This window comes from Cynocephalus volans, chromosome 14, assembly GCF_027409185.1.
Source record: "Cynocephalus volans isolate mCynVol1 chromosome 14, mCynVol1.pri, whole genome shotgun sequence".
NCBI lineage: Eukaryota > Metazoa > Chordata > Mammalia > Dermoptera > Cynocephalidae > Cynocephalus > Cynocephalus volans.
In genome coordinates, this window is record NC_084473.1 from 96,419,021 (window position 1) to 96,442,571 (window position 23,551).

The window sequence follows — 23,551 nt, forward strand, 5'->3', positions numbered from 1 at the left end:
ATTCTGAGTTATGCATGCTACAGATTTCCTGGGACACGCTTTGCCATTGAAATCACCTATCCCACCCCCACTCTCCCGAACACAGCCTTCTGCCTCTCCTTTCTGCTCATATAATCACACTGAGGAAAACAGAAAGGAAGATAAATATGCTCCCTATCCCTACATCCCCTCAAATTGGCAAAATGCCTCTTAAAGCCAAATGGCTTTAGGGCTATCAGCTATTTGGGATGATAAGCTACAATGAATTATTTTACGCAGCACTCACCACAGTCCTGTGGAGTATGAATTATTGTTATCATGTGCAATTTACAAAGACACTGAGGCTTGGAAAGTTTAACTGACTTGGTCTTGTAGCTAATAAACCGAGGCTGCCTGACCCCACGAGCTTCTGCCTTGGCTCTCAACCACTATGCTGTGTTGGCTCATAAAGGTTGGACACCTCCTAGAGATGAAGGTGAGTCCCAGAATTGGAAAGCAAGACCACAGGACAGAGAAGGTGGCCACAGGCAGGCACTGCTTTCACTTCCTGAGCTCCCCCACCATTCAAGGCTCTAGGTTCCTATCTCCTGCTATCAACACTGCTGACGAAAAGTTGGGTCCAGGAGGTTGTGTGGCTTAAGGGAGTTATCCTCATGGGAGTCCTCATCCCTTAACCAGTGCCCTTCAGCTCCTGGAGGGCAAGGGCCAGTCATGAGGATCAGCAGTAGCACCCAGCCTAGGAGCAGCTTCCTCACAGACCGGCAATTCCCTAAATTCTGATTTGCACTGAATTTGATAAAACAATACGTGGGTTCCATGCAGCTTATTTATAGTGAGTCAGAAGTTCCTGCCAGTATATACTACATAAAGTAGGGTGGAGCCTTTATGTTTTCACTTAAAATGTCACGTTCTGTCTGGCCCATTCATTGCTCAGCTTCACACAGTAACCTGCATTCTGCCCAGCCAGAGTCCTTGACATCTTCCCGGCTGCAGCTCTGGGAGAAGAAGAAACAGCATGGGACTGGCTGCCTCTCCTCTGGCTGCCCTCTGCTCCAGCTTGTCAGGAGCCTGCTCTCTCATCCCCAAGACCTCTAAGTATAAAATCTCTACTCTTCAAGGAAGCCAAAATGAATTCTGTCTTGTTCAAAGGTGTACGAAGAACACTGCAACAATTTTAGCCAACTCTGGACCTGTGCATCTAACCTCCAGATCCTCCCTGTAACCGTGGCAGCTCTTTCCTGGCTCAGCCTGTTTTGATTTTCTGATTCCCTCCATGGTGGTGACCATTCTGTATGGCAGTGACCTTGTTTGCTTCTAAAATCCCTCCTGACACCCTTGACTACCACTAATTTCTGGCCTCCCAGGCTTCAGGATCCCTGTCCCCACCCCACTATCCCTACCAGAGTCTTACAAGGCTCAGTGAATTCACCTACCTGGACCCACACAGACCACCTGCCTTCATCTAGAAAAACTCATATCTGTGCCACAGCTTGGGGATGGGGAATCTGTTGGACCCATATCTAGCCCCAAACTCAAGAATATCAACATTATTTCCTTTCCATTTCTTAAACGTTCAGCAAACATTTATAGAGCCCTTGTTAGTCATTAGGGACACAAAAATGAGAAGATTTGATACACGTCTGAGCCAATACAAGGAAATAAATGAAATGCCAGGTTCACGGATTGACGTGGCCAGGCCTTCAGCTTACAGTCCAGCAGTGAAGGCTCCCCATGGAATCAGGTGGGTCTGTCTTTGATTCACCCACTTCCTCTCCAAGTGAATATGATTTTTTTTTAAACAAAAAAACTAAATAGATTTGTGCCTATCAGGTGGATGGAAGAGAGGCTGAGAGAACAAACATAGAAACACCAGTGTCCCTAGGCAGGTGGTCTCCTCCTGAAAGCAGAAGCAAAGCACCTAGTTAGTCTTCTTAGGCAGCTGAGAACCAGGGCTTTGGAGAAACAGCCTTCTCTTTCCTAAAGACGCCCACATCAGCAGGCCTTCTGCAGCCTCCTGGTGCACACTCCTCCTCGGAAAGGCCAGGGAAACTGCCAACTTCCAAAAGATATATGTCCGGGGACCAGAGGATACCCTCTCAACCGCCAAACATTTACACAACACCCGCCGTGCTGCCCTTCCCATGAACCAGGTTCTTGTCCACAGGACACAAGTGGGTGCTCTTTAAGTGCTATTAATAGAACCATGATGTAAACAGACCCCCATGCTCTGCCCAGGCTCTTCTTAGACTCGAAGGCTCACCTCAGTTGTCCCTCCCTGTTCAGTCTTCCTGGCCTGCCTGTGGTTACAAAGCCCAGTGCTGGAGGCGGCCAGTGACCTCTGGGTGTCCTCCTTCCCCATAACCACGCCCGTCATTCAGCCATTACTCCGCATGTGGCCTTGGTACAATAATAGGATTTCTGTGTCAATTTGTGGACACAAGACAATACTCACTTTTTTGGTTCCCCTCCAGGACGCACTCATGGAGAGAGATGCTAACCCGAAGCAGGTTATCATTAGTAAGGAAAGTCTGCATGTTTATATTTAGTGTTCAAAAAATTTCTTAAGCCGTAAATCTTTTCTGTTCATAGCATACTGCTGCTATGTGGATGAACTTGAAACTCACGGGGTGGACATGCGTGGCACGGAGCAGAGGAGGCGGCCCTCATGGGAACCCTTTCCTCTCCACTCCTCCCTGCTGCCCCACCCCCTCGCAGGCTTTTTTTTTTTTTTTTCCTCCTCATAAAACATAGGGCATGGAATTTTTATGTATGAGTTTGTTGCATTTACTAGAATTTTCTTTGACACACACACCCAGATAGAGGCTCTAGGGGGAGGGACACAGCAGTCTGTACATGCTTTGCATTTCCCATACTCCACAGTCTCTTCTCAAGGACGTTTAGGTTGCATTTGGCAATAGGTGCCTGGGAGCTCTTTCTTGGTACTTCCTCTCCTATAGGACTTCCCTGGAATGCACTGAATTGTTCCTTATTTCCTGGACAAGAGATGAAGCCCAGAGAAAGGAGAGGCACAAACCAGATGGAAGTGACATAAAAAAGCAAGGACACAAAAAGCAAGTGACATAAAAAAGCATGTCAGGTGGCCAGAGTCAGCCATGACCACAATAGCTAGGTTAACAGACAAAGAAAAAGAACACTCATGTGCACACACTCATGCACACATATCCAAGAGCCTGTGAAATGTTCCATTTCTTGAATGCTTATTAAGGTGTTCAGACACTTGAAATTTTACAGATGTTAAAACAAACCCAAAGGGCCAAAGAACAAAGTGGGTTTTATTTGGTTCTTCCTTAATGGAAAACATTTGTTCCTCTGGCTTCATGAGGAAAAACAATGTGTTTCCAATTTCAAACCATCACCCTCAGTACTGATGAACACAGGCTGGTGGCCACGGGGAGCTATCCTTTCAAGCTACACGAACCCAAGGCTTGCAGAATGAAGGAAGCAAGTAAGTGCTAAGTTTCTGCATCCCAAAGGCAAGCGGACCTACCCCCACCTGGGGAGTTGAGTCTGCCCAAAGGACCCCACCTTCCCAGAGTACTTCCCCACTAGCTTGCCACTGCCCTCAACAGTCCCATCACTAGAGTCACTCACAAAAGCACAGACCCTGTGGCTGAAAGAGACATAAGACACCACCACTTAATCACTTCTTCCAGGTAAAGCTTCATTTCCAAACGGATCCTATCAAAATGCATATGTCAATACATTAACATTTGAAAATGGATGGACTCATCGATTTGGATATAGTTAACACCGGAAAGCATACATAGATCCAACTGTAAAGAAGACGAACTGGGAAAGACACAGAACGTGGGTGTTGGGGAAACCCTATTTCCTCATCCTCAGGGTTCTAGGAGGAGTCTTTCAACCCCTCTCTCCTCCCTGTAAGAGATGGGTTGATTTATCTAATTGGCAGGGCAGCAGGAGTGGGATTGATGTGTTAGAGGTGCACAGCGACGGCCTCACTCCCTGTCCTTTCCTGATGCTCAGTGGGTGTGAGCAGCACGTGGCTCTCCTGGCACTGGCCAAATGAGGTTCTGCCTTGAGGCCCCAACCACCCCTCAGGGGGAGCCTAGGCAGGCTCAGGGGACAGGTATTGGGAATCTCATTTTGGTTGGTCCAGCTCTGCTGTCACCAAAGCTGTTATTTCGATCCCCATCTGGAGACTGTATTCTATTTCTCAACCGGTTCCAAATTCAGAGGAGAACAGGATTACGACTATGGTGTTCTTCAATGCCAGTGATGGGGTCTCTGTGGGATGCTGCTGGGAGCAGCCAAGGTCAGCTGAAAGGCAGTGTGAAGATACTGAGCATTAAGAGTTAAGCTTGAAGCCACCTTTGTGACCTAGGACCAACCACAGATACACACTCACGGCTTTGTCTTTCCCGGCTTCCAGCAGAGCATGCAAGCGGCTAACTTCACTCACAGTCACCTCAAAAGTCAGTGTCTCAACCCAGCTGATGGCAGCGGCTATGGACTGTTCAGTCACAGGAGTAGCATCTTCCTGCCATTTCACAGGCTCTTGAGAAACCCTGAAAGGAATCGCAGGCAGTGGTCACTGGGCAGTGATCGATGCCACTGGGGAAATGTCAACCCAGGGTCTCACAGCCATGAGCCTGAGCCACCTGATGCTGCCAGGGGTGAGAGACAAAGCAAGCGCAGCCGCCACCACCACCCCCGAAGCTCCCGACAGAGTGGGCAGGCTGTGGAAGACACAACACCATGACACTGCATGAGCTGTATGTCCTCACTAGGAGAACAATGTTTACATGGGGACAACAAACCTCAAAAATGCAAACGTTACCAAGTGCTTTAAAAATATTGAGAGAAGTTAGCTTCATACGTAACTGTCTTCTATTATAAACTGGTTTATAAGATTTGCGGTATGAAGATTTACAAATCACCAGCAATTTTATTTTATTTCTAATTCTTTCATGACATTGTTTTCAATTGTCCTGAAAGTTTCCCATCACTTACATTTTGGGGGGGATCAAAAATAGTATTGTTTAGAGTTCAGCAGAGCATTAGTTTTTAAATCCTGAGAAAATTTGGTTGAACCATTTAGTCTGGGCTTGGAAACAACTGATGGAAACCCCCAACCCCACCCCCGGCTAAAAGAGCCACTTGAATTTATCTCTGTGTTTATAACTGCAAATAAATTGACCTGATTGCCCTTCATAGCCCACCTCCAGAGGCCAAATGGCACACACTTGTGTCCCCTCTGTGTGGCATCTCTGGGTAGAGAATCTGGGTGAGTGGCATATGTGCTATAGCAAACATTTCCAAGAAAGCAAAAGCTTTGCACACTTAAGCACTTAATTCCTTCAATAATATACCTATGACCAATAGGAATCTGGGATAGAACATGATTAGCCATTGTCCCTAAACATGTCCTCTATTTAGCTGTAAGGATTTGATTTTAAAAAGAAAAAATCAATTAGGTAGATCCCCCTGTATCCAGATGTTTCTCATCACGGAGGTGCAACTGCTATTCCAGATGAGAAGTTAGTGCTGAAGTCCAAATTCTCTTGGGCCCAAGAATCCATAAATAATTGATTGTCAAAACTCTGAAATACAGGAAATCCTCTAAAGCTAGCCACCTGTTGTTCTGATTAAAGGGGTCAATTTACAAGGAAGATCAACTTGGGTTGCAAATTCAGCCTGGAAAAACAGTAAAATTTGTGACCTTTGAATTCATTACTCATTACCCAAGCAAAAATCTAAAATAAGTGAAGAGATTTATGGCCTTGAGAATATATTCTATATAACTCATATCTCTATATTTGGAGATATATGCTTCTAAATCTCTCAATGTGAAAACTAAGATGCCCTGTGCAAAGCAGAAAAGAGATTCCTAAAATGTATTTACTGTGGATTTTCTGATGAAATTGCATGTTCTAGGAAATTACAAGATAATACCTCCTCCCTGACCACAGAGCTAACTGTATTAGCTATGCTATTTACCTCCAGATATGTGCAAATTACTAGAAATTTCACTGAAATACCCTCTTCCGATGGGTACTCACCGTATGATATTGAACTTGGTTATGTGAGCCACCTGCTCCTGGAGGACCATGATTAGTGCATCTTGGCACAAATTAACCTCCCCCTCCAGAATGCCACCAAAATCCAGCACTATGGTGATGCACTGTTCCAAGATGACACCAAAAATCTGCCGGCTTCTGCTGGTGAGCCATTCCATCCGCTGTTTGTAGCTCTCCACGGCTTGTGTTAAATATTCCACAAACTGATAGATCAATTCTGACTTAGCTGTCAGCTTAATGAAAACGAAAGTAAAACACAAAAGCAATAAAATAGCACCAAAATAAGTTATCTGAACCACAATGCTGCCATGAAGAACTGTGCATTAATAACAATTTTGTAAATGACTCTCCAAACCCCGCATAAGCCAGGAGGAAGTGTTCCAGTCTCTCTACTGAAAAACCCTCGGATGATTCCCCACAGAAAGAGGATGATGTGATCTATTCAAAACACAGCAGTCTTTCAAAAAAATGTTTCCAGACTGCATTTTATCTTTACAGTTACAAATTATCTTTATCAGAAAATGGCAAAGGGTGCTTTTAAGAAATTCGGTAGAAGAAAAGAAAGGCCAGCAAAGGCAGATGGAAAAAAAATCGGTCTCACTAAAAAGTTTTTCCAAGTACAACATTCCAAAAATTTTTCTGAAAATGCTTCTAACCATGCGGCACCTCTGCCTGGCTTCCTCTACGGAGAACCACCCCAACTGGTCATCCTCCTGCTCATGACGTTCGTCCTTGTGTCCTCCAATTTTCAGGCCAAGCTCCACGGAGTCACCTGTTCACCCATGGCTGCCACCAAGACCTCTAGGGGCTGCCCCAAAAGGTGACAGAGACTTGTGGGCAATTTCTTATAAGCACAAATAAATCATCCTTTGCATGGACCAAGCACAGCTGTGCAAGGCCAGGGAGGGTCCAGGGAGGCAGAAGACATAGAAAAGGAATAAGAAAAAATTTTGCTATATTCTGTGACAAATCAAGTTTTAAAAGAAGATCTGGTACTTTCTTAAACTTTAACCACCCTCAAATACCTGAGGTGTTAAGGAAAATGTGCATTCTGAACACACACCTAATTCCACATTTTCATGCCCTACTCCTTGAGCCCTTTTTCCTCCCCTGCCCATGTGTCTCTCAAGTGCCAGCATCACTTCTCTACTGTTTCTCACGCTCCTTAAGGTGGAATTCCTAACCCCCTCACCAGCCATCACAGCACGTGCTGCAACACAGAAACCAGGCAGGACCAGATCACAGGAGGTGACTCAGGTGGTAAAGAGAGATGTTTTTAATAATTCTGTAGTGATTTTAATGTGGTTCAGATAAAAAAATATACATAGCACACCAAACTCAAGATTCCACGGATATTACTGCTAGGATCGGGCTTAGTTTAAAAAATAATCTGAATTTTTTAAATATTAGGAAACAAAAGCCCAGGAGGTACATGATCGTACATTAACATGAATGGGTATGATGGAACACGAGTCTCCAACGGACTGTGAGCTCCACATGGTGGGCTGGCATCTGCACCAGGTCCGACACACGTGGGGCACAAGAGTCACATGTTGAATTGCTGGGAGCAAAGGACTCCAGCTACATATGCTGCTCACTCGTTCTCCTCTTCTACATGCAAAACCTGCCCCTGTGCCTAGTGCTTCTGTTGGGTAATGGCAGCTTGCTCTAGTCAGCTAATCTCTGCAATATTGCTTTTTATCTCTTTATTTTTAAGGCAAAATAAAGTGCTGTATGCACAGGTTTTCATCCCTGGTCAAGAGCTTACTGCACTAATCTCTTAATAGGTCAAGGACTTCCTTCTCCAGCTTCTTGGCCATGACCTTCATCACTCTAGCACTGCCTAAAGAAACGCTCCAGCCTAAGAAGTCCTCATCTCAGCTGCATCCGTGCCACACAGCACAAGCCTCTCCACACAGCAACCTCCCTGATGGGACCTCAGCAGCATACCACAGGACGTGTTCTTCAAGGGAACTCCAACTTACATTGTAGACTCTGCCATCTTCTGCTCTACAGAGCTGTGGAAACAGGCCATCAGCATACCGAGAAGCCACAAGTCTCCCCAGAGATGTCACATAATCTGTATTTTTATTTAAAAAAAAATCAAAATGGTGCATTATCACAGCTTCTCATTTTTCTTTCAAAATGTTTTTCTCTGACACGATTCAAATTAGATCCCCAGAGACACCAACAGTTTGTGATGCTTTGTATTCTGTTCTAAATCAGGAAGCATTTTCAGTTGCTATGATAAATGTAACTGTTTATGACGTGTAATCTTTTAATGCATGAATGAATAGGGAGGAAGAACAGGTTCATTCACTGGTTTCCTGGTTCTTTTGTTCAGAATGATTAAGGCAGAGGTTAAAAACAAACAAACAAACAAAAAAGATGACATAGAAATTGTATTTAATTCCTGAAAACTTTTACTCAGAACTTGGACTTAGTTTTCAGAATTTTAAAAATTCAACTTAGATATTATCTGTTTTTCTCTCAAGTGGGGGTTTATGAATAAATGCATGAAATGAAGCAAACAAGTAACAGATTCAGAATAGTCATACAGAATGTCAGAACCACAAGGTTTTCTTCCCATCTGATTAGATGCTCAGCTGTTCAAAGATCCACTGCACAAGCATTTACTGAGCTGAGCACCCACTCACTCTGTGCTAGGCACAGTACTCACGGGAAGGGAAGTACTCACAGGAGGTGTGGCCGAAACATGTTCTTATTCCTTCATGGAACTACCAGAAGGCTACAGAAGGGCTTCAAAGACTAACTAGGACCTAGCAGGACAGAGATGAGGCAAGACTTCACAGAGATGTTTTTATTATGATAATTATTTCATTGTGGTGGTGGTTGTTGTTATTATTATTACTAAGTCTCTAGGTGGGAGAGAGAATGGTGATTCTCATGGTTCCAGTACTCCTTTCCTCAGCCTTTGTAGGGAGGCCAGATAACAGCCTACTTTGGAAAGGCAGAAAGGTCAAGGCTGAATCATATAGCCTCCCTGGCCCTCTTGGTCCCAAATCACAAGGGGTGATAAAATTCACAAATCTTGAAGTCCAACTTTTGTAATTATAAAGAGTAAAGAACGAATCTTTGAATTCCATCAGCAATAACCCCACTCGACAAACCTCTTAAACTCTAAAATCTCTACTTTCAAGAGTTCAGCTTTGTAATTGACATTGACAGAGTGACTTCAAGTCCCCAGCAGCATTCTCTCTTTACCTAAGACATTTATCTGGAGTCAGGAAAGGGGCTGTTTTCTGAGGATTGAAGGAGATAATTCTATGAAAGCCTCAATAAGCTGTGTTGTCAATTGAAATGCAAGGCATTGTGAGTTTTGCATCCAGTGACAGTGGAGTATATTTAACTGGCTAACCTTCACACAGAAAACAAAGATAAACTCTGGGCAAAATCCAAAAGCAGCAATCTGAAGGCATTAGAGACCAAACAAAAACAGGCAGAAACTGGAATGGCATTCATCCTCAGAAGGAAGACATTGACTGGTGAGATCTGTTTGTATTTAGCGTGGGAGAGAGAGTTTGGAGTCTGAATCCAGCCAAGTTAACTGCCTGCATCTCTCCATGCATCAACTGATAAACGGAAAAGCAAACTGTGGTATATTCATACAATGAAATATATGTCCATAAAAAAGGAATAAAGCACCGGTCCATGCCACAACATGGATGAACCTTAAAAAACATTATGCTAAGTGAAAGAAGCCACTCACAAGGACCACAATTATAAATTCCATTTACATGAAACATCCAGAACAAGCAGATCTATAGCAACAGAAAGTAGATTGCTTACATCTTGGAGGTAGTTGTGGAAGCGGGAGAGCTAAGGAGTACAGGATTTCTTCTTGACGTGATGAAAATATTCTAAAGCTAGCTGTGGTAATGGTTGCACATACTTGTGAATATACTAAAAACTATTGAATTGTATTCTTAAAATGGGTGAATGGCATAGTATGTAAATTACATCTCAATAAAGATGCCATTAAAGACATGTCAATATTTTTAAAAAGAATTTTTAAAAAATCAGGTCTCCTAGGAAAAAGATAATACAACTCGAAGTCTCAACAACCATCCACACTGTTCAGGATAAAATAAAACATTACCACATATACAAAGAAACAGGAAAATGTGACCAATAGTCAAAAAAAAAAAAAAAGCCATCAATAAAACCTACCATGAAATGGAGCTGACATTGGTATTAACAGAAAAGGGCCTCAACATATTTATATTATAAATTTTTGTTTATAAAAATGTATATCAGAAATGTTTACATTATAAGCATTATAAATATGTTGATGGGAAAGAAAAATATAGTCATAATAAGTGAACAAATGGGGATCTTAGCAGAAAAATTGAAAGAACCAAAAGGAAATTTAAGAGCAAAAATTACAATATCTGTTTGGGCTTAATAGCAGATGGAGATAGCAGAACAAAATGTCCATAACTTTGAAAATCTTTCAAAGAAATTACCCAATTTGAAGAACAAAGAGAAAAAAATGTTTACGTAAATGAACAGTTTCAGTGACCTGTAGGACAATACCAAAATATTTAACACCATTATAATTGGAGTCTCAGAAGAAAAGGAGAGAACAAATAGGCATAAAAATAGATTAGAAGAAATAATAGCCAAAAATTTCCAAGATTTGGTGAAAAACAAACTTGAAGATACAAGAAGCTCAGCAAATCCCATGCATGTAAATACAAAGAAAACCAAACCAAAGCATACTATAGTATAAAGAATAGCACAATAGCTAAAAAACAAGGATAAAGAGAAAAATCATAAAAGCAATCACAGGGGGAAAAAATACATTATACACATCACACACAGAATGAAAATGTTATGAATTATGGTTGATTTTTCAGGTAAAAAAAATGGAGGTCAGAAATCAATGACTGACATCTTTAAAGGGCAGAAAGAAAACAAATTTCAACTAATAATTCTATTTCCAGCTGTATTAGTCTGTTTTTGTTGCTTATAATACAGTACACTGAACTGGGTGATTTATAAAGGAAATGAAATTTATTGCTTACCGTTTCTGAGGCTGGGAAGCCCAAAGTCCATCTGGTGGTGATTGCAGTGACCCAAGCGTGTCACATTGCAAGATGGTGGAAGCAGAGAGAGCAGAGAGAGAGACAGACAGACTCTCCTCTTCTTTTAAAGCCCTCAGAACCACACCCCCGACCATCATTTTTAATCCATTCACTACTGCATGGTCCTACAATCTAATCACCTCTTCAAGGCTCCACCTTTCAATTACCAAAATAGGATTTTCTGCCCTCTTAACAGTCACAATGAGGGCTAAGTTTCTAATACATAAAACTTGGGAGACACAATTCAAGCTTCAATGAGGTTTGGGGGGACATCATTTAATCCACTACACCAGCAAAAACATCCTTCAAGAATAAAGGTAAGGGCTTCTGTGTTGAGGAAAATGGAGAAAATATACTTTTCCCCATTTCTTCCTTAACTAAGTACAACTAAAAACAAGGGAAGAGATGGAAATAAAGGGCATCCAGATTGGAAAAGATGAAGTCAAACTGTCCCTGTTTGCAGATGACATGATCCTATATATCGAACAGCTTAAAGCCTCAACAAAAAAAACTCTTGGAGTTGATAAAGGATTTCAGCAAAGTAGCAGGATACAAAATCAACACACAAAAATTAGTAGCATTTCTATTCTCCAATAGTGAACATGCAGAAAGAGAAATCAAGAAAACTTGCCCATTTACAATAGCCACCAAAAAATAAAATACTTAGGAATTGAGTTAACCAAGGAGGTGAAAAATCTCTAGAATGAGAACTACAAACCACTGCTGAGAGAAATTAGAGAGGATACAAGAAGATGGAAAGATATCCCATGCTCTTGGATTGGAAGAATCAACATAGTGAAAATGTCCATACTACTCAAAGTGATATACAAATTCAATGCAATCCCCATCAAAATTCCAAAGACATTTTTCTCAGAAATGGAAAGAACTATCCAGACATTTATATGGAATAACAAAAGACCACGCATAGCCAAAGCAATGCTGAGCAAAAAAAATAAAGCTGGAGGCATAATACTACCTGACTTTAAACTATACTACAAAGCTATAATAACCAAGACAGTATGGTACTGGCATAAAAAAAGACACACCTGATCAATGGAATAGAATAGAGAATCCAGAAATCAACACACACACCTACAACCATCTGATCTTTGACAAAGGCACCAAGCCTATTCACTGGGGAAGGGACTGCCTCTTCAGCAAATGGTGCTGGGATAACTGGATATCCATATGCAGGAGAATGAAACTAGATCCATACCTCTCACCGTATACTAAAATCAACTCAAAATGGATTAAGGATTTAAATATACACCCTGAAACAATAAAACTTCTTAAAGAAAACATAGGAGAAACACTTCAGGAAATAGGACTGGACACAGACTTCATGAATACGACCCCAAAAGCACAGGCAACCAAAGGAAAAATAAACAAATGGGATTATATCAAACTAAAAAGCTTCTGCACAGCAAAAGAAACAATTAACAGAGTTAAAAGACAACTAACAGAGTGGGAGAAAATATTTGCAAAATATACATCTGACAAAGGATTAATAACCAGAATATATAAGGAACTCAAACAACTTTACAAGAAGAAAACAAGCAACCCAATTAAAAAATGGGCAAAAGAGCTAAGTAGGCATTTCTCTAAGGAAGATATACAAATGGCCAACAGACATATGAAAAAATGCTCAACATCACTCAGCATCCGGGAAATGCAAATCAAAACCACACTGAGATACCACCTAACCCCAGTTAGGATGGCTAAAATCCAAAAGACTCTGAACGATAAATGCTGGCAAGGTTGTGGAGAAAAAGGAACTCTCATACATTGTTGGTGGGACTGCAAAATGATGCAACCTCTATGGACAACGGTGTGGAGGTTCCTCAAACAATTGCAGATAGATCTACCATACGACCCAGCGATCCCACTGTTGGGAATATACCCAGAGGAATGGAAATCATCAAGTCGAAGGTATACCTGTTCCCCAATGTTCATCGCAGCACTCTTTACAATAGCCAAGAGTTGGAACCAGCCCAAATGTCCATCATCGGATGAGTGGATACGGAAAATGTGGTACATCTACACAATGGAATACTACTCAGCTATAAAAACGAATGAAATACTGCCATTTGAATCAACATGGATGGACCTTGAGAGAATTATATTAAGTGAAACAAGTCAGGCACAGAAAGAGAAATACCACATGTTCTCACTTATTGGTGGGGGCTAAAAATAAATAAATAAATACACAAAAATAACTGGAGAGGGAAGAAGACATAACAATTGCAATTCCTTGAAATTGATACAACATGCATACAGAATGGAAATTATCCGGAGGGAGGGGAGAGAGGGAGGAGGGAGGGACGTTTCGGTAATGGGCCACAATAATCAACCACATGGTATATCGACAAAATAAAATTAAAAAAAAGAAAAAATTACAGTAAAACATTTCAGAATATAAATTCAAAATTCTGTATTTCATTGCCGCATTTGCTAGATCTTAATCCCCTACCAATGGGGTAAGTATTTATGGAGCTGCCCAGAGGCAGCTGGAACTGAGAGCATTAGATTTTAGGGTTTACAATCTTTGAACATATATCCCCTGAGTTCCATGATTGTTTGACATATTAAATATCTCTTCTCTAGCAAAAAAAATAATAATAATAATAATAAAGAAAGGCTTCTGTGTTGAGGAAGATGGGGAAAATATACTTTTCCCCATTTCTTCCTTAACTAAGTACAACTAAAAACAACGGACATTATATTTTAAAAAGTACATATAGCAATATGCTAAAATGTGGAAAGCAGGAGGCATATTGACTAGGGATATTAGGATCAAAAGAAAGCACTCTCCTCCAGCCATACATCATAGAAAAACCCTGAAGCACCACCCCTATCTCCACTAGGAGAGGCTGAGTGGAGAGCTTATACTTCTAGCCTTGCCACCCTAAAATAAGGTGCCCTAAACCTCTGCTGGAGAAGTATCAGAAAAGACACAATGGGGAGCCAAGACTTTCATTCCTGCCAGTCAGTAACAAGCCTCCACACTAAAGTGTCAGTGAGAACCAGGTAGGAAACCTGGACTTCCTGCCCCACCTGGCATAATGAGGCATGCCTCCCCTTCCTCACTGGGGTGGTGTCAGAGCAGGCCTAATGAAGAGTCAGGACTTTTACCATCACTCAAAGATAACAAGACCACCCATTCACAGTGTCAGTGTAGGCCATATGGAAAGCAATAAAAATATACCCTTCCCCTCCAGCCAGGGTGGTATCAATGGAGGCCTAGAGGGAAGCTTGAACTACCACCACTGTGCATCCTTAGCAAGGAACCTTTTTCCTATGTATGTCAAGAGAGGTTGTGGGGAGAACCTGGACTTCTATCCCTATGTGACAAAAATAATACAGTGCCTCTCTTCTCTCCCTGGAGCAGTCAGAGGAGGTCTACTAGAACAGTGTTAAATAATATCCAGAGTCTTATTACATAATACCCAAAATGTCCCAATTTTTAAAAATTACTCATCATCCCCAAACCAGGAAGAGCTCAAACTTAATTTTTAAAAAAGACAATCAACAATACTAATATCAAGATGACACAGTTATTAGAATGACCTGACAAAGATTCTAAACCAACAACCATAAAAGTATTTTAACAAGCAATTATAAACATGCTTGAAATGAATAAAAACATAGGAAGCCTCAGCAAATAAACAGAAGACATAAAGAAGAGCCAAATGGAAATATCAGACCAAAATTATAGTAAAGAAAATTTAAAAACTCAAGGGATAGATTCAACAGGAAGATGGAGAAGAAAGAAGAAGTAAACATGAGGACAGAACAATACTGTTGTTTAACCAATCTAAACAAGAGAAAATATGAAAAATCTAAACTGAAAAATATGAACAGAGTGAAACAAATGTAGGATGTTTTTTAAATTTTAATATTGAAGTCATTGGAGTGTCAGAGGAAGAGGAGAAAGAAAGTAAGGCTGAAAAAAGAATTCAAAGAAATAAGGGCTGAGAATTCCCCAAATCTGGCAACAAAACAAAAAGCAAAAACAAACATAAAGCAACAGAGTCAAGAAGCTGAGTGAAATTCAAAGACAATAAGCCCAAAGAAATTTACGCCAAGGCACACTATGGTCAAACCTCTGAAAACTAAAGACAAAGAAAAAAAAATTGAAAGCAGCCAGAGAGAAATGATACATTACCAATAGGAAAAAATAAATTTTAATGAAAGAGGTTTTCTCATCAGAAACCATGGAGGCCAGAAAGAAAAGAACTATCAACCCAAATCTTATACCTGGTGAAATTTTTCTTCAGGAATGAAGGAAAAATAAACCCCCAGACAAAGAAACTAAAAGAATAAAGGAAGTTCTGTAAACAGAAAGAAAATAACAAAAGAAGGAACCTTGGCACATAAGGAAGGAAGAACGCAGTAATAACAAATGCTGGCAAGGATGCAGGGAACTCTTCCACACTGTTGGTGGGACTGTAAATTAGCACAGCCATTATGGAAAACAATATGGAGGTTCCTCAAACAACTACAGATAGAACTACCATATGATCCAGCAAACGCACTACTGGGTAGATATCCAAAGGAATGGAAATCATTATGTCAAAGGGATACCTGCACTCCCATGTCCACTGCGGCTCTATTTACAATAGCCAAAATAAGGAACCAACCTAAGTGTCCATCAACGGATGACTGGATAAGGAAAACGTAGTATATATATACAATGGAATACTACTCAGCCATAAAAATGAATGAAATTCTGCCATTTGCAGCAACATGGATGAATCTGGAGAAATTTATATTAAGTGAAATAAGCCAGACAAGGAAAGAGAAATACTGCATGTTCTCACTCATAACAGGGTGCTAGGAAGGAAAGGAGGAAGGAAGGAAGGAAGGAAGGAAGGAAGGAAGGAAGGAAGGAAGGAAGGAAGGAAGGAAGGAAGGAAGGAAGGAAGGAAGGAAGGAAGGAAGGAAGGAAGGAAAGACCATAACAATAGTTGAACTTTCAGAAGGAGAGAACAAACTTAAGGATACTAGAGAAGGGAGGGAGGGGATTTGGGGAATGACAGGTCAGGTAAAGTGCATGAAGAAAAATCATGATTTGTAATAATGAATATGCTAATAACAAATAAAAATTTTTTGAAAAAAGAAAAAAATTAGGGATGAATAAAACAGACTTTCCTTCTCCTCTTGAGTTTTCTAAATTATGTTTAATGGTTGAATCAAAAATTATAGCAGGCTGGCTAGTTATTTCAGTTGGTTAGAGTGTGGTACTGATAATACCAAAGTCAAGGGTTTGATCACTATACTGGCCAGCTGACCAAAAAAAAAAAAAAAAAATTATAGCACAATCTAATGTGATTCTCAATGCATAAAGAGAAAGTCAAATATTTTATTGTAAATGGGAAGTGTAAAAAGACCTAAAAAGAAATAAGGTTTCTGCTCATCACTCAAACTGATAAAATGTTGACACCAGTAGACTTTGATAATTAATGTATTCATAATCTAATACCGACTGCAACCACTTAAAAAGTCCATACAAAAAGATACACTAAAAAACACTACAGATAAATAAAAACAGAATTTTTAAAAATGTTTAAGAAACCCAAAGGTAAGCAGGAAAAAGAAAACAGACAAATGAAAAATAGAGGGAAAAAACCCACAGAAAATAAAAAAATAAAATGGCAGACAAGCCCAAACATATCAATAATTACATTAAATATAAATGGTCTAAATATACCAAGTAAAAAACAGAGATTGACAGAGAGGATTTTTTTTTTTAAAAGATCCAACAATATGGTGTCTACCAAAAATTTCCTTCAAATATAATTACATACATAAAAAGTAAAGAAAATGAATTAAACAAAAGCTGGTATTTTCAAAAGATCAATAAAATTGATAAACCTCTAGCAAGACTGACAAAGATAAAAAGAGAGAAGGCATAAATTAAAATTACTAACATCAGGAATAAAATAGGAAACATCACTAAAGACCCTGTATTAGTCCGTTTCTGTTGCTTATAACAAAATGCCTGGAACTGAGTGATTTACAAAGAAAAATTACATTTATTGCTTACAGTTTCTGAGGCTGGGAAGTCCAAAGTCCATCTGGTGGTGGCAACAGTGACCCAGGGGTCTCACATTGCAAGATGGTGGAAGCAGAGAGAGAAAGAGAGAGAGAGAGAGAAAGAGAGAGGCTGAGTCTCTCTTCTTTTAAAGCCCTCAGAACCATGCCCCTGACTACCACCTTCAATCCATTCACCATTCACCATGGCAAGGTCTCACAGTCCAATCACCTCTTCAAGGCCCAACTTTCAATTACCATAACAGGATTTTCCACCCTCAACAGTTACAGTGGGGATTAAGTTTCTAATATATAAAACTTGGGGGACACAATTCAAGCTTCAGACCCTGCAGACATCAAAAGAATAATAAGGGAATACTATAAACAACTCTATACACATAAATTAAACAACTTAGATAAAATGAATAAAATCCTCAAAAAATACCAACTACTAAAACTCACCCAATATAAAATAGATCATTTGAATAGTCCTGTATCTATTAAGAAATTGACTTTGTCATTAACATTTCTCAAAAAAGAAATCTCCAGGCCTGAGTGAATTCACTGGAGAATTTTACCAAACACTTAAAGAATAATTAATATTAATTCTACACAATATCTTCCAAAAATAGAAGAGGATGGAACACTTCTCAACTCATTTTATGAAGATGCTATTACTCTGATACCAAAAGCAGACAAAACCAGTATAAAAAAGAGAAAACTACAGATGAACATCCTTCATGAATACAGATACAAAAATCCTTAACACAATAACAGGAAATAGAATTCAGCAATATATAATATAAAAAGAATTATACAATATGACTTAGTTTATTTCAGGGATGCTAGGCAGGATCAATATTCAGAAATCAATCAGTTAAACTAACAGGCTAACAAGAAAGAAAAATCACAGGCTCCTATCAATTGATAGAAAAAAAAAAACTGACAAAATTCAACATCCATTAATGATAAAAACTCTCAGAGTACTCGTTAGAAATATAGGAGAACTTCCTCAACTTTATAAAAAAAAAATACCTACAAAAAACCCTACAGTTAATACCATACTTAGTGGTAAAAGATAGAAAGATTTCCCCTAAGTGCAAGGACATCCAGTCTTACCATTGCTTTTCAACATAGCACTGGGAGTTCTACCAGCACAACAAGGAGGGAAATAGAAATACAAGGCATACAGATCAGAAAAAGAGAAAATGCTCCCTATTTGCAGATGACATAATGGTCTACCTAGAAATGCCTTGGAATCTACAAAAACAAAACAAACAAACAAAAAAACTTCTTAGTGTTGATAAGTGAGTTCAGCAAGATCACAGGATAGAAGATCAATATACAAAAATCAAGTGTATTTCTATACACTAGCAATAAACATGTGGAAAGAAAAATTTAAAACAATGCCATTTACAACCTCTCAAAAAATGAAATACTTAGGTGTTAATCAAACAAAAATGTGCAGGACTTGTTTACTAAGAAGATGTAAATAAATAAAAAAGATATTCTATGTTGATGGTCTGGAAGACTCAGCATGGTAAAGATGTCGATTCTCCTTTAATTGACATACAGGTTTAATATAATTCCTACCAAAATCCTAGTCATGTTTTCGTAGACATGGATGTAGTTATTCTAAAATTTATTTGGAAAGTCAAAGTAAGTAGAGTAGCCGAAACAATTTTGAAAAGGGATAAAGTAGAAGGAGTCCGTCTGTCTGATTTCAAGACACTACATAGTTATAGTAATCGAGACTGTGTGGTATTGGTGGAGAGACAGACACAGATGAAGAGAGAACCCAGAAATAGCCCCATATAAGGACAACCAATTAATTTTTAACAAAGATGCAAAAGCAATTCAAAGGAGGAAGGACAGTCTTTTTAAGTAAAAAGTGCTGGAGCAACTGGCTATTCATAGTCAAAAAAATGAATCGTTTACAGAAACTACTCAAAATAGATCACAGGCTAAATGTAAATTGTAAAACTATAAAACTTTTAGAAAAAAATATAGGTGGGGGTAGCACAAGGGAGATCTTTGTGGTGATAAACAGTTATGTATCTTGATTGTGGTGGTCATTACAGAAATCTACACAAGTGATAAAATTACATAGACTTACACACACATTGTATAAATATCAAATTACTGGTTTGGGTATCACACTATAATTTTATAAGATATAGCCATTGGGGAAACTGGGTGTAGAGTACATGGATCTTTCTATACTATATTTGCAACTTTCTGAGAATCTATAATTATTTCAGAATAAAAAGTATATATGTATGAATGAATGAACGAGTAAATAAATAAATAAATAAAAATAAGTGGAGGTGAAATAAAGACAATTTTAGATAAACCATAACAGAGAACATCTGTCACCAGCAGACCTGCACTATGAGAAATGCTTAAAAGAAATTCTTCAGGAAATAACACCAGATGGAACTTCAAATCTTATAGGAAGGAAGAATGTTATAAATAGTAAATACATGTATCATAAAAGGCTACATTTTTTTCTTCTCAGTTTATTTAAAAACATGATTTTTTTAAAGCAAATATTGTGACACTAGATTGTGGGCTTTATAATATACATAGGAATAAAATATATTAAAACAATAACAGCAAGAACAGGTAAGTGTGGCTATACTGTTGCAAAATTTCTACATTTTACATGAGATAGTACAAAATTAACTTTTGGTAGACTGTGGCAAGTTAAGGATGTAATCATGGAGCAAACACTGAAAACACAATGCAAAAAGGTAAATCTAAAAAACCCATTGAATATAAATGAAAAAAATGCATTAAATAAAACACTAAAAAATATTCAATTAGCCCAAAAGGAAGCCAAGTTAGAACTTAGAGGGAAAAGTCCTAAACAAAATATAAGGAATTGCTATGTTTGCTAATATTAATGACTGAATTAAAATTACATGACATATGAGATAAACCTGCTTTCATTTTGTTTCCTTATATAGGAATCCCACAAACCCTGACTCTGGCAGACCCCTACTCAAAAGGTATTTAGATGGCACAGGGCTGTACTAGCCCATGTGAAAGGGTATATAAGTACATTCTGATCCCTGAATAGCAGGGCCTTGACATTCAGACAGGTCTCCAGATAAATCTACAACCAAAAATGTTATTAATGGCTGCCCAATAAATATTTGCTTAGTTGATTAATTAATGCACTAATTCAGAATGACTGAGTGAAATCCAGTAAAGGAAATTTCCCAGATTAAAGGAGTGCTCCTCAGGCAAGATGTTACCAACATGCTGAACAGGACAGTTCCTGCTGAGTGGGCTGTCTCACACATTGTTAGACACTCTTACTTAGTAACACTGATTCCCATGCCCTGTATTTCAGTAGCACCCAAAGGCAATACATCATCCAACACCCCCCCCCAAAAAAACCCTCACACGTTCACACATTTCCATGCTTCTTGGGGTGGGGGGTCGGGGGGTAAGGCAGTAATACTGGGAGTTAAGAACCAACACTCTAGTCAATGCATTTAGGGAAAAAAAAGAATGGACCACAACATACAGCAGGCCACAAGAGGAAAACAGTATGTTCTCCATGAAACCACATACAACTATTGTGTTAATCAACAGCCTCCAAAAGGAGTTTGCACATCCCAGGGGATGAATGAAGCAAGACATCTGCTGGGGTATGATAAATACAAATAACTTCTATTTATTTTTTATTTTATCTTTTAAAAAGAAAGAATGAAATTAAGTATTACTAGTATTTAATATGTGGATTGACAATTGTACATTTACATAATATACATCTATCAGGGGTGCACATGCAAACATTTTCTACTGATAGGGATGTGAGATCAAAGCAAGCTCAGAGACCTGTGGTTTTTGAGGGGCCTTTGGAACTGATGCAGCCTCCTCCAAGGCTAAACAGCTACGCGCCGCTTGTTTGTGGGCACTATACCTTCACAATGTGGGAATCCGATCTGTGACAAAATCTGTTTCAAGGTCAATTTGTTGCTCTTAAGCCCATGCAGTTGAAGCCATTTCTCAGATGAGATGAAATTCTGCTCAGCCAAGTCTGTTTTGGTATTTCTCAGCCCCTCTTGCCTCTGTAGCTGCTGGGCAGAGATGGTAGAAGATGAGCTTGATTTCTGCATCTCTGAATCAGGATTTAAGTCACAGGGACCTCCTGTAAGGGCAATTGCCAAACTCAGACTTCCTGAAATCTTGGAAATAATCTAACATCAACAGAGGATTGATTTAATATAAATTACAGTACACCCATGAAATGGAATTCCATTTAACAGTTCAAGTTATAATATAGATGTATATTTGTTGGCAAAGAAGATATCCACAGATATTTTTAAGAGGTATCCATAAAATTCAGAATCCATATGTGTGTACACATACACACAAAGAAAAACATGCAAAAAGATATATGCCAACAGGTTTATAGTAGTTTTCTCTGTGTGGTGAAAGTATGTTCAGTGCCTTTTTTAAATTGTTTAAATTTCTGCATTATTTGAACATTTCTAATATAGGATTTATCTACATTTATAATCAGAAAGATACAAACCCCTTCCATTTTGGAAAATAAACACCCTCTCCAGAATCTTCACTATACACGTGTATTTCAATTATAATCACACCTGGTATTTTGCTTCCAATAGAGATAAAGAGGATAAAACCCTGAGAGAAATGCACCTGTTCTACCAATGGAGTGGCTAACTGGGAGCTGGTGGCAGGGTGTGACCCGACCACAGCTCAGCCCAACTGCAATACAGGTACCCACCTTCTGAATATTTTATTTTCTGGGACTTTGATCTAAAATTGGACTTTGACATTCTGGCTCATATAGCCAGCTGTTCTGGAATCAACTGGACTCAAGGCAATACACAACATATTAATCTGATCTAGACCTGCCTGAATACAGTGAGTGTACACAAGAGGAAGGGAGTGGCCAAACTGTAATGCAATCCTACCTCACTCACCACAGCTGGGCAGGGCCTGATAACGTGGAGGAAGTGTAGAAAGCCACGCTTACCTCTGTCCCCAGGGTGTGCAGTGCATATAAACTGATTCAGTTGGACTGTAAAAGTTCAACAATCAAAATACTCCCTTTTCCTATTTCTAGAACTCTAGCTGTATTTCCTGAAAGTCTCAGTGTATGACATGGAAATTCAGTCAAACACAAAACTCAGTGGACCCAGGACAGGGAGGTTTTTAAAAGTTAGAAGTATTATTATTAGCAAACATTCACTTAACATTATGTTATGTGCATTTAATCCACGTAATACATTTAATCCATATAATAACCTTATAAAGTAGGTACTATTCTTATTTGCATTTTACAGATGATGAAACCAAGACAGAGAGGGGTTAACTAACTTGCCCACAGTCTCACAGCTGGTAGGAAGTGCAGTTGAGATTCTAACCCAGCCATACAGCTCCAGAGTCTGTGTTCTGTGGTCTTTATTATTATAAAAACAACTGCAGCAACTTCCATTTGTTGGTCATGCACTGAGCTGAGCTTTTTATTTGCACTATCTCACAGATTCTTCATAACCATATCAAGTTATGCACTAATACCTACTTATATTTGAGAAATTGGAAGCTTCGAGAATTTCAGGAACTTATTCACAAGTTCTGCCACAGTCAGTAAGTGGCAGAAGCAGGAGTTAAAGCTATTTCTTAACCACTCTATCTTTACAACTAAGCACCTCCAGCCTGGTCCCATGGGACAAGTTTAGGACTGTGTTCCAGCAGGATTGTGTTCTAGTAGGGCTCCTGCGTCCTCACTGAGGACAAAGAGCTCTAATCTTCATTCTCAGAGCTCAGGCCCAATAGGCATTCTGGTTTATCACTCTCAAGCTTTTAAAGATAATGATTTCCATTTCAAGGTTTATGTGAATGTGTATTGTCCACATAGGTCAAATTCCAAAGGTATACAAATTCATATTATTGGTGAAGATCTCACCTTCTTTCTATAAGAGCTCAATTTGATGAGAATGTTACAATATTATCTGAAGAACATCATGTCAGAGTGGAAAAGTTTAGAATCAAAACTCAGTATAAGAGCATTCTGCCACTTTAGGCAAGTGATTGTACCTCTCTATGATAGTAATACCACCTGCATGACCTAACTCCCAGGGAAACTGCAAGAAACAAATGCATGAATTATGCTGGATAAGCACTTTGATATATTGGAAAGAGCTATGCACAAATAAGTTACCCAAAAGTCATTATCCTTTAGTAATTGTGTTTTGTTTTATGATACCCACTTTCATTCCAAGCACTTTTTTATACCCAAGTCTCCAGTCATATTGAGCTAAGTTTAAAATCGCAGAACATGAAAACAAGGGCGGACTAATATGCTTCAACTTTCTTTTAGGGATC

The 23,551-nt window shown here is 39.2% G+C and overlaps 1 protein-coding gene across 2 annotated transcripts in view; it reads right to left on the bottom strand.

The window, feature by feature from the left end:
• The window catches only part of VWA3B (von Willebrand factor A domain containing 3B), a 247,870-nt gene extending 226,558 nt beyond the window's left edge, over positions 1 to 21,312 (bottom strand). For both annotated transcript variants that reach the window (XM_063078561.1, XM_063078560.1), the window contains exons 1-4: positions 21,117 to 21,312; positions 8,027 to 8,121; positions 6,024 to 6,274; positions 4,370 to 4,529 (exon numbers count right to left, since the gene is read on the bottom strand). In XM_063078561.1, coding sequence (XP_062934631.1) covers positions 4,370 to 4,529; positions 6,024 to 6,274; positions 8,027 to 8,121; positions 21,117 to 21,312 — 702 coding nt within the window. The remainder of the gene's footprint in view (positions 1 to 4,369; positions 4,530 to 6,023; positions 6,275 to 8,026; positions 8,122 to 21,116) is intronic.
• Positions 21,313 to 23,551: the final 2,239 nt, after the last annotated feature.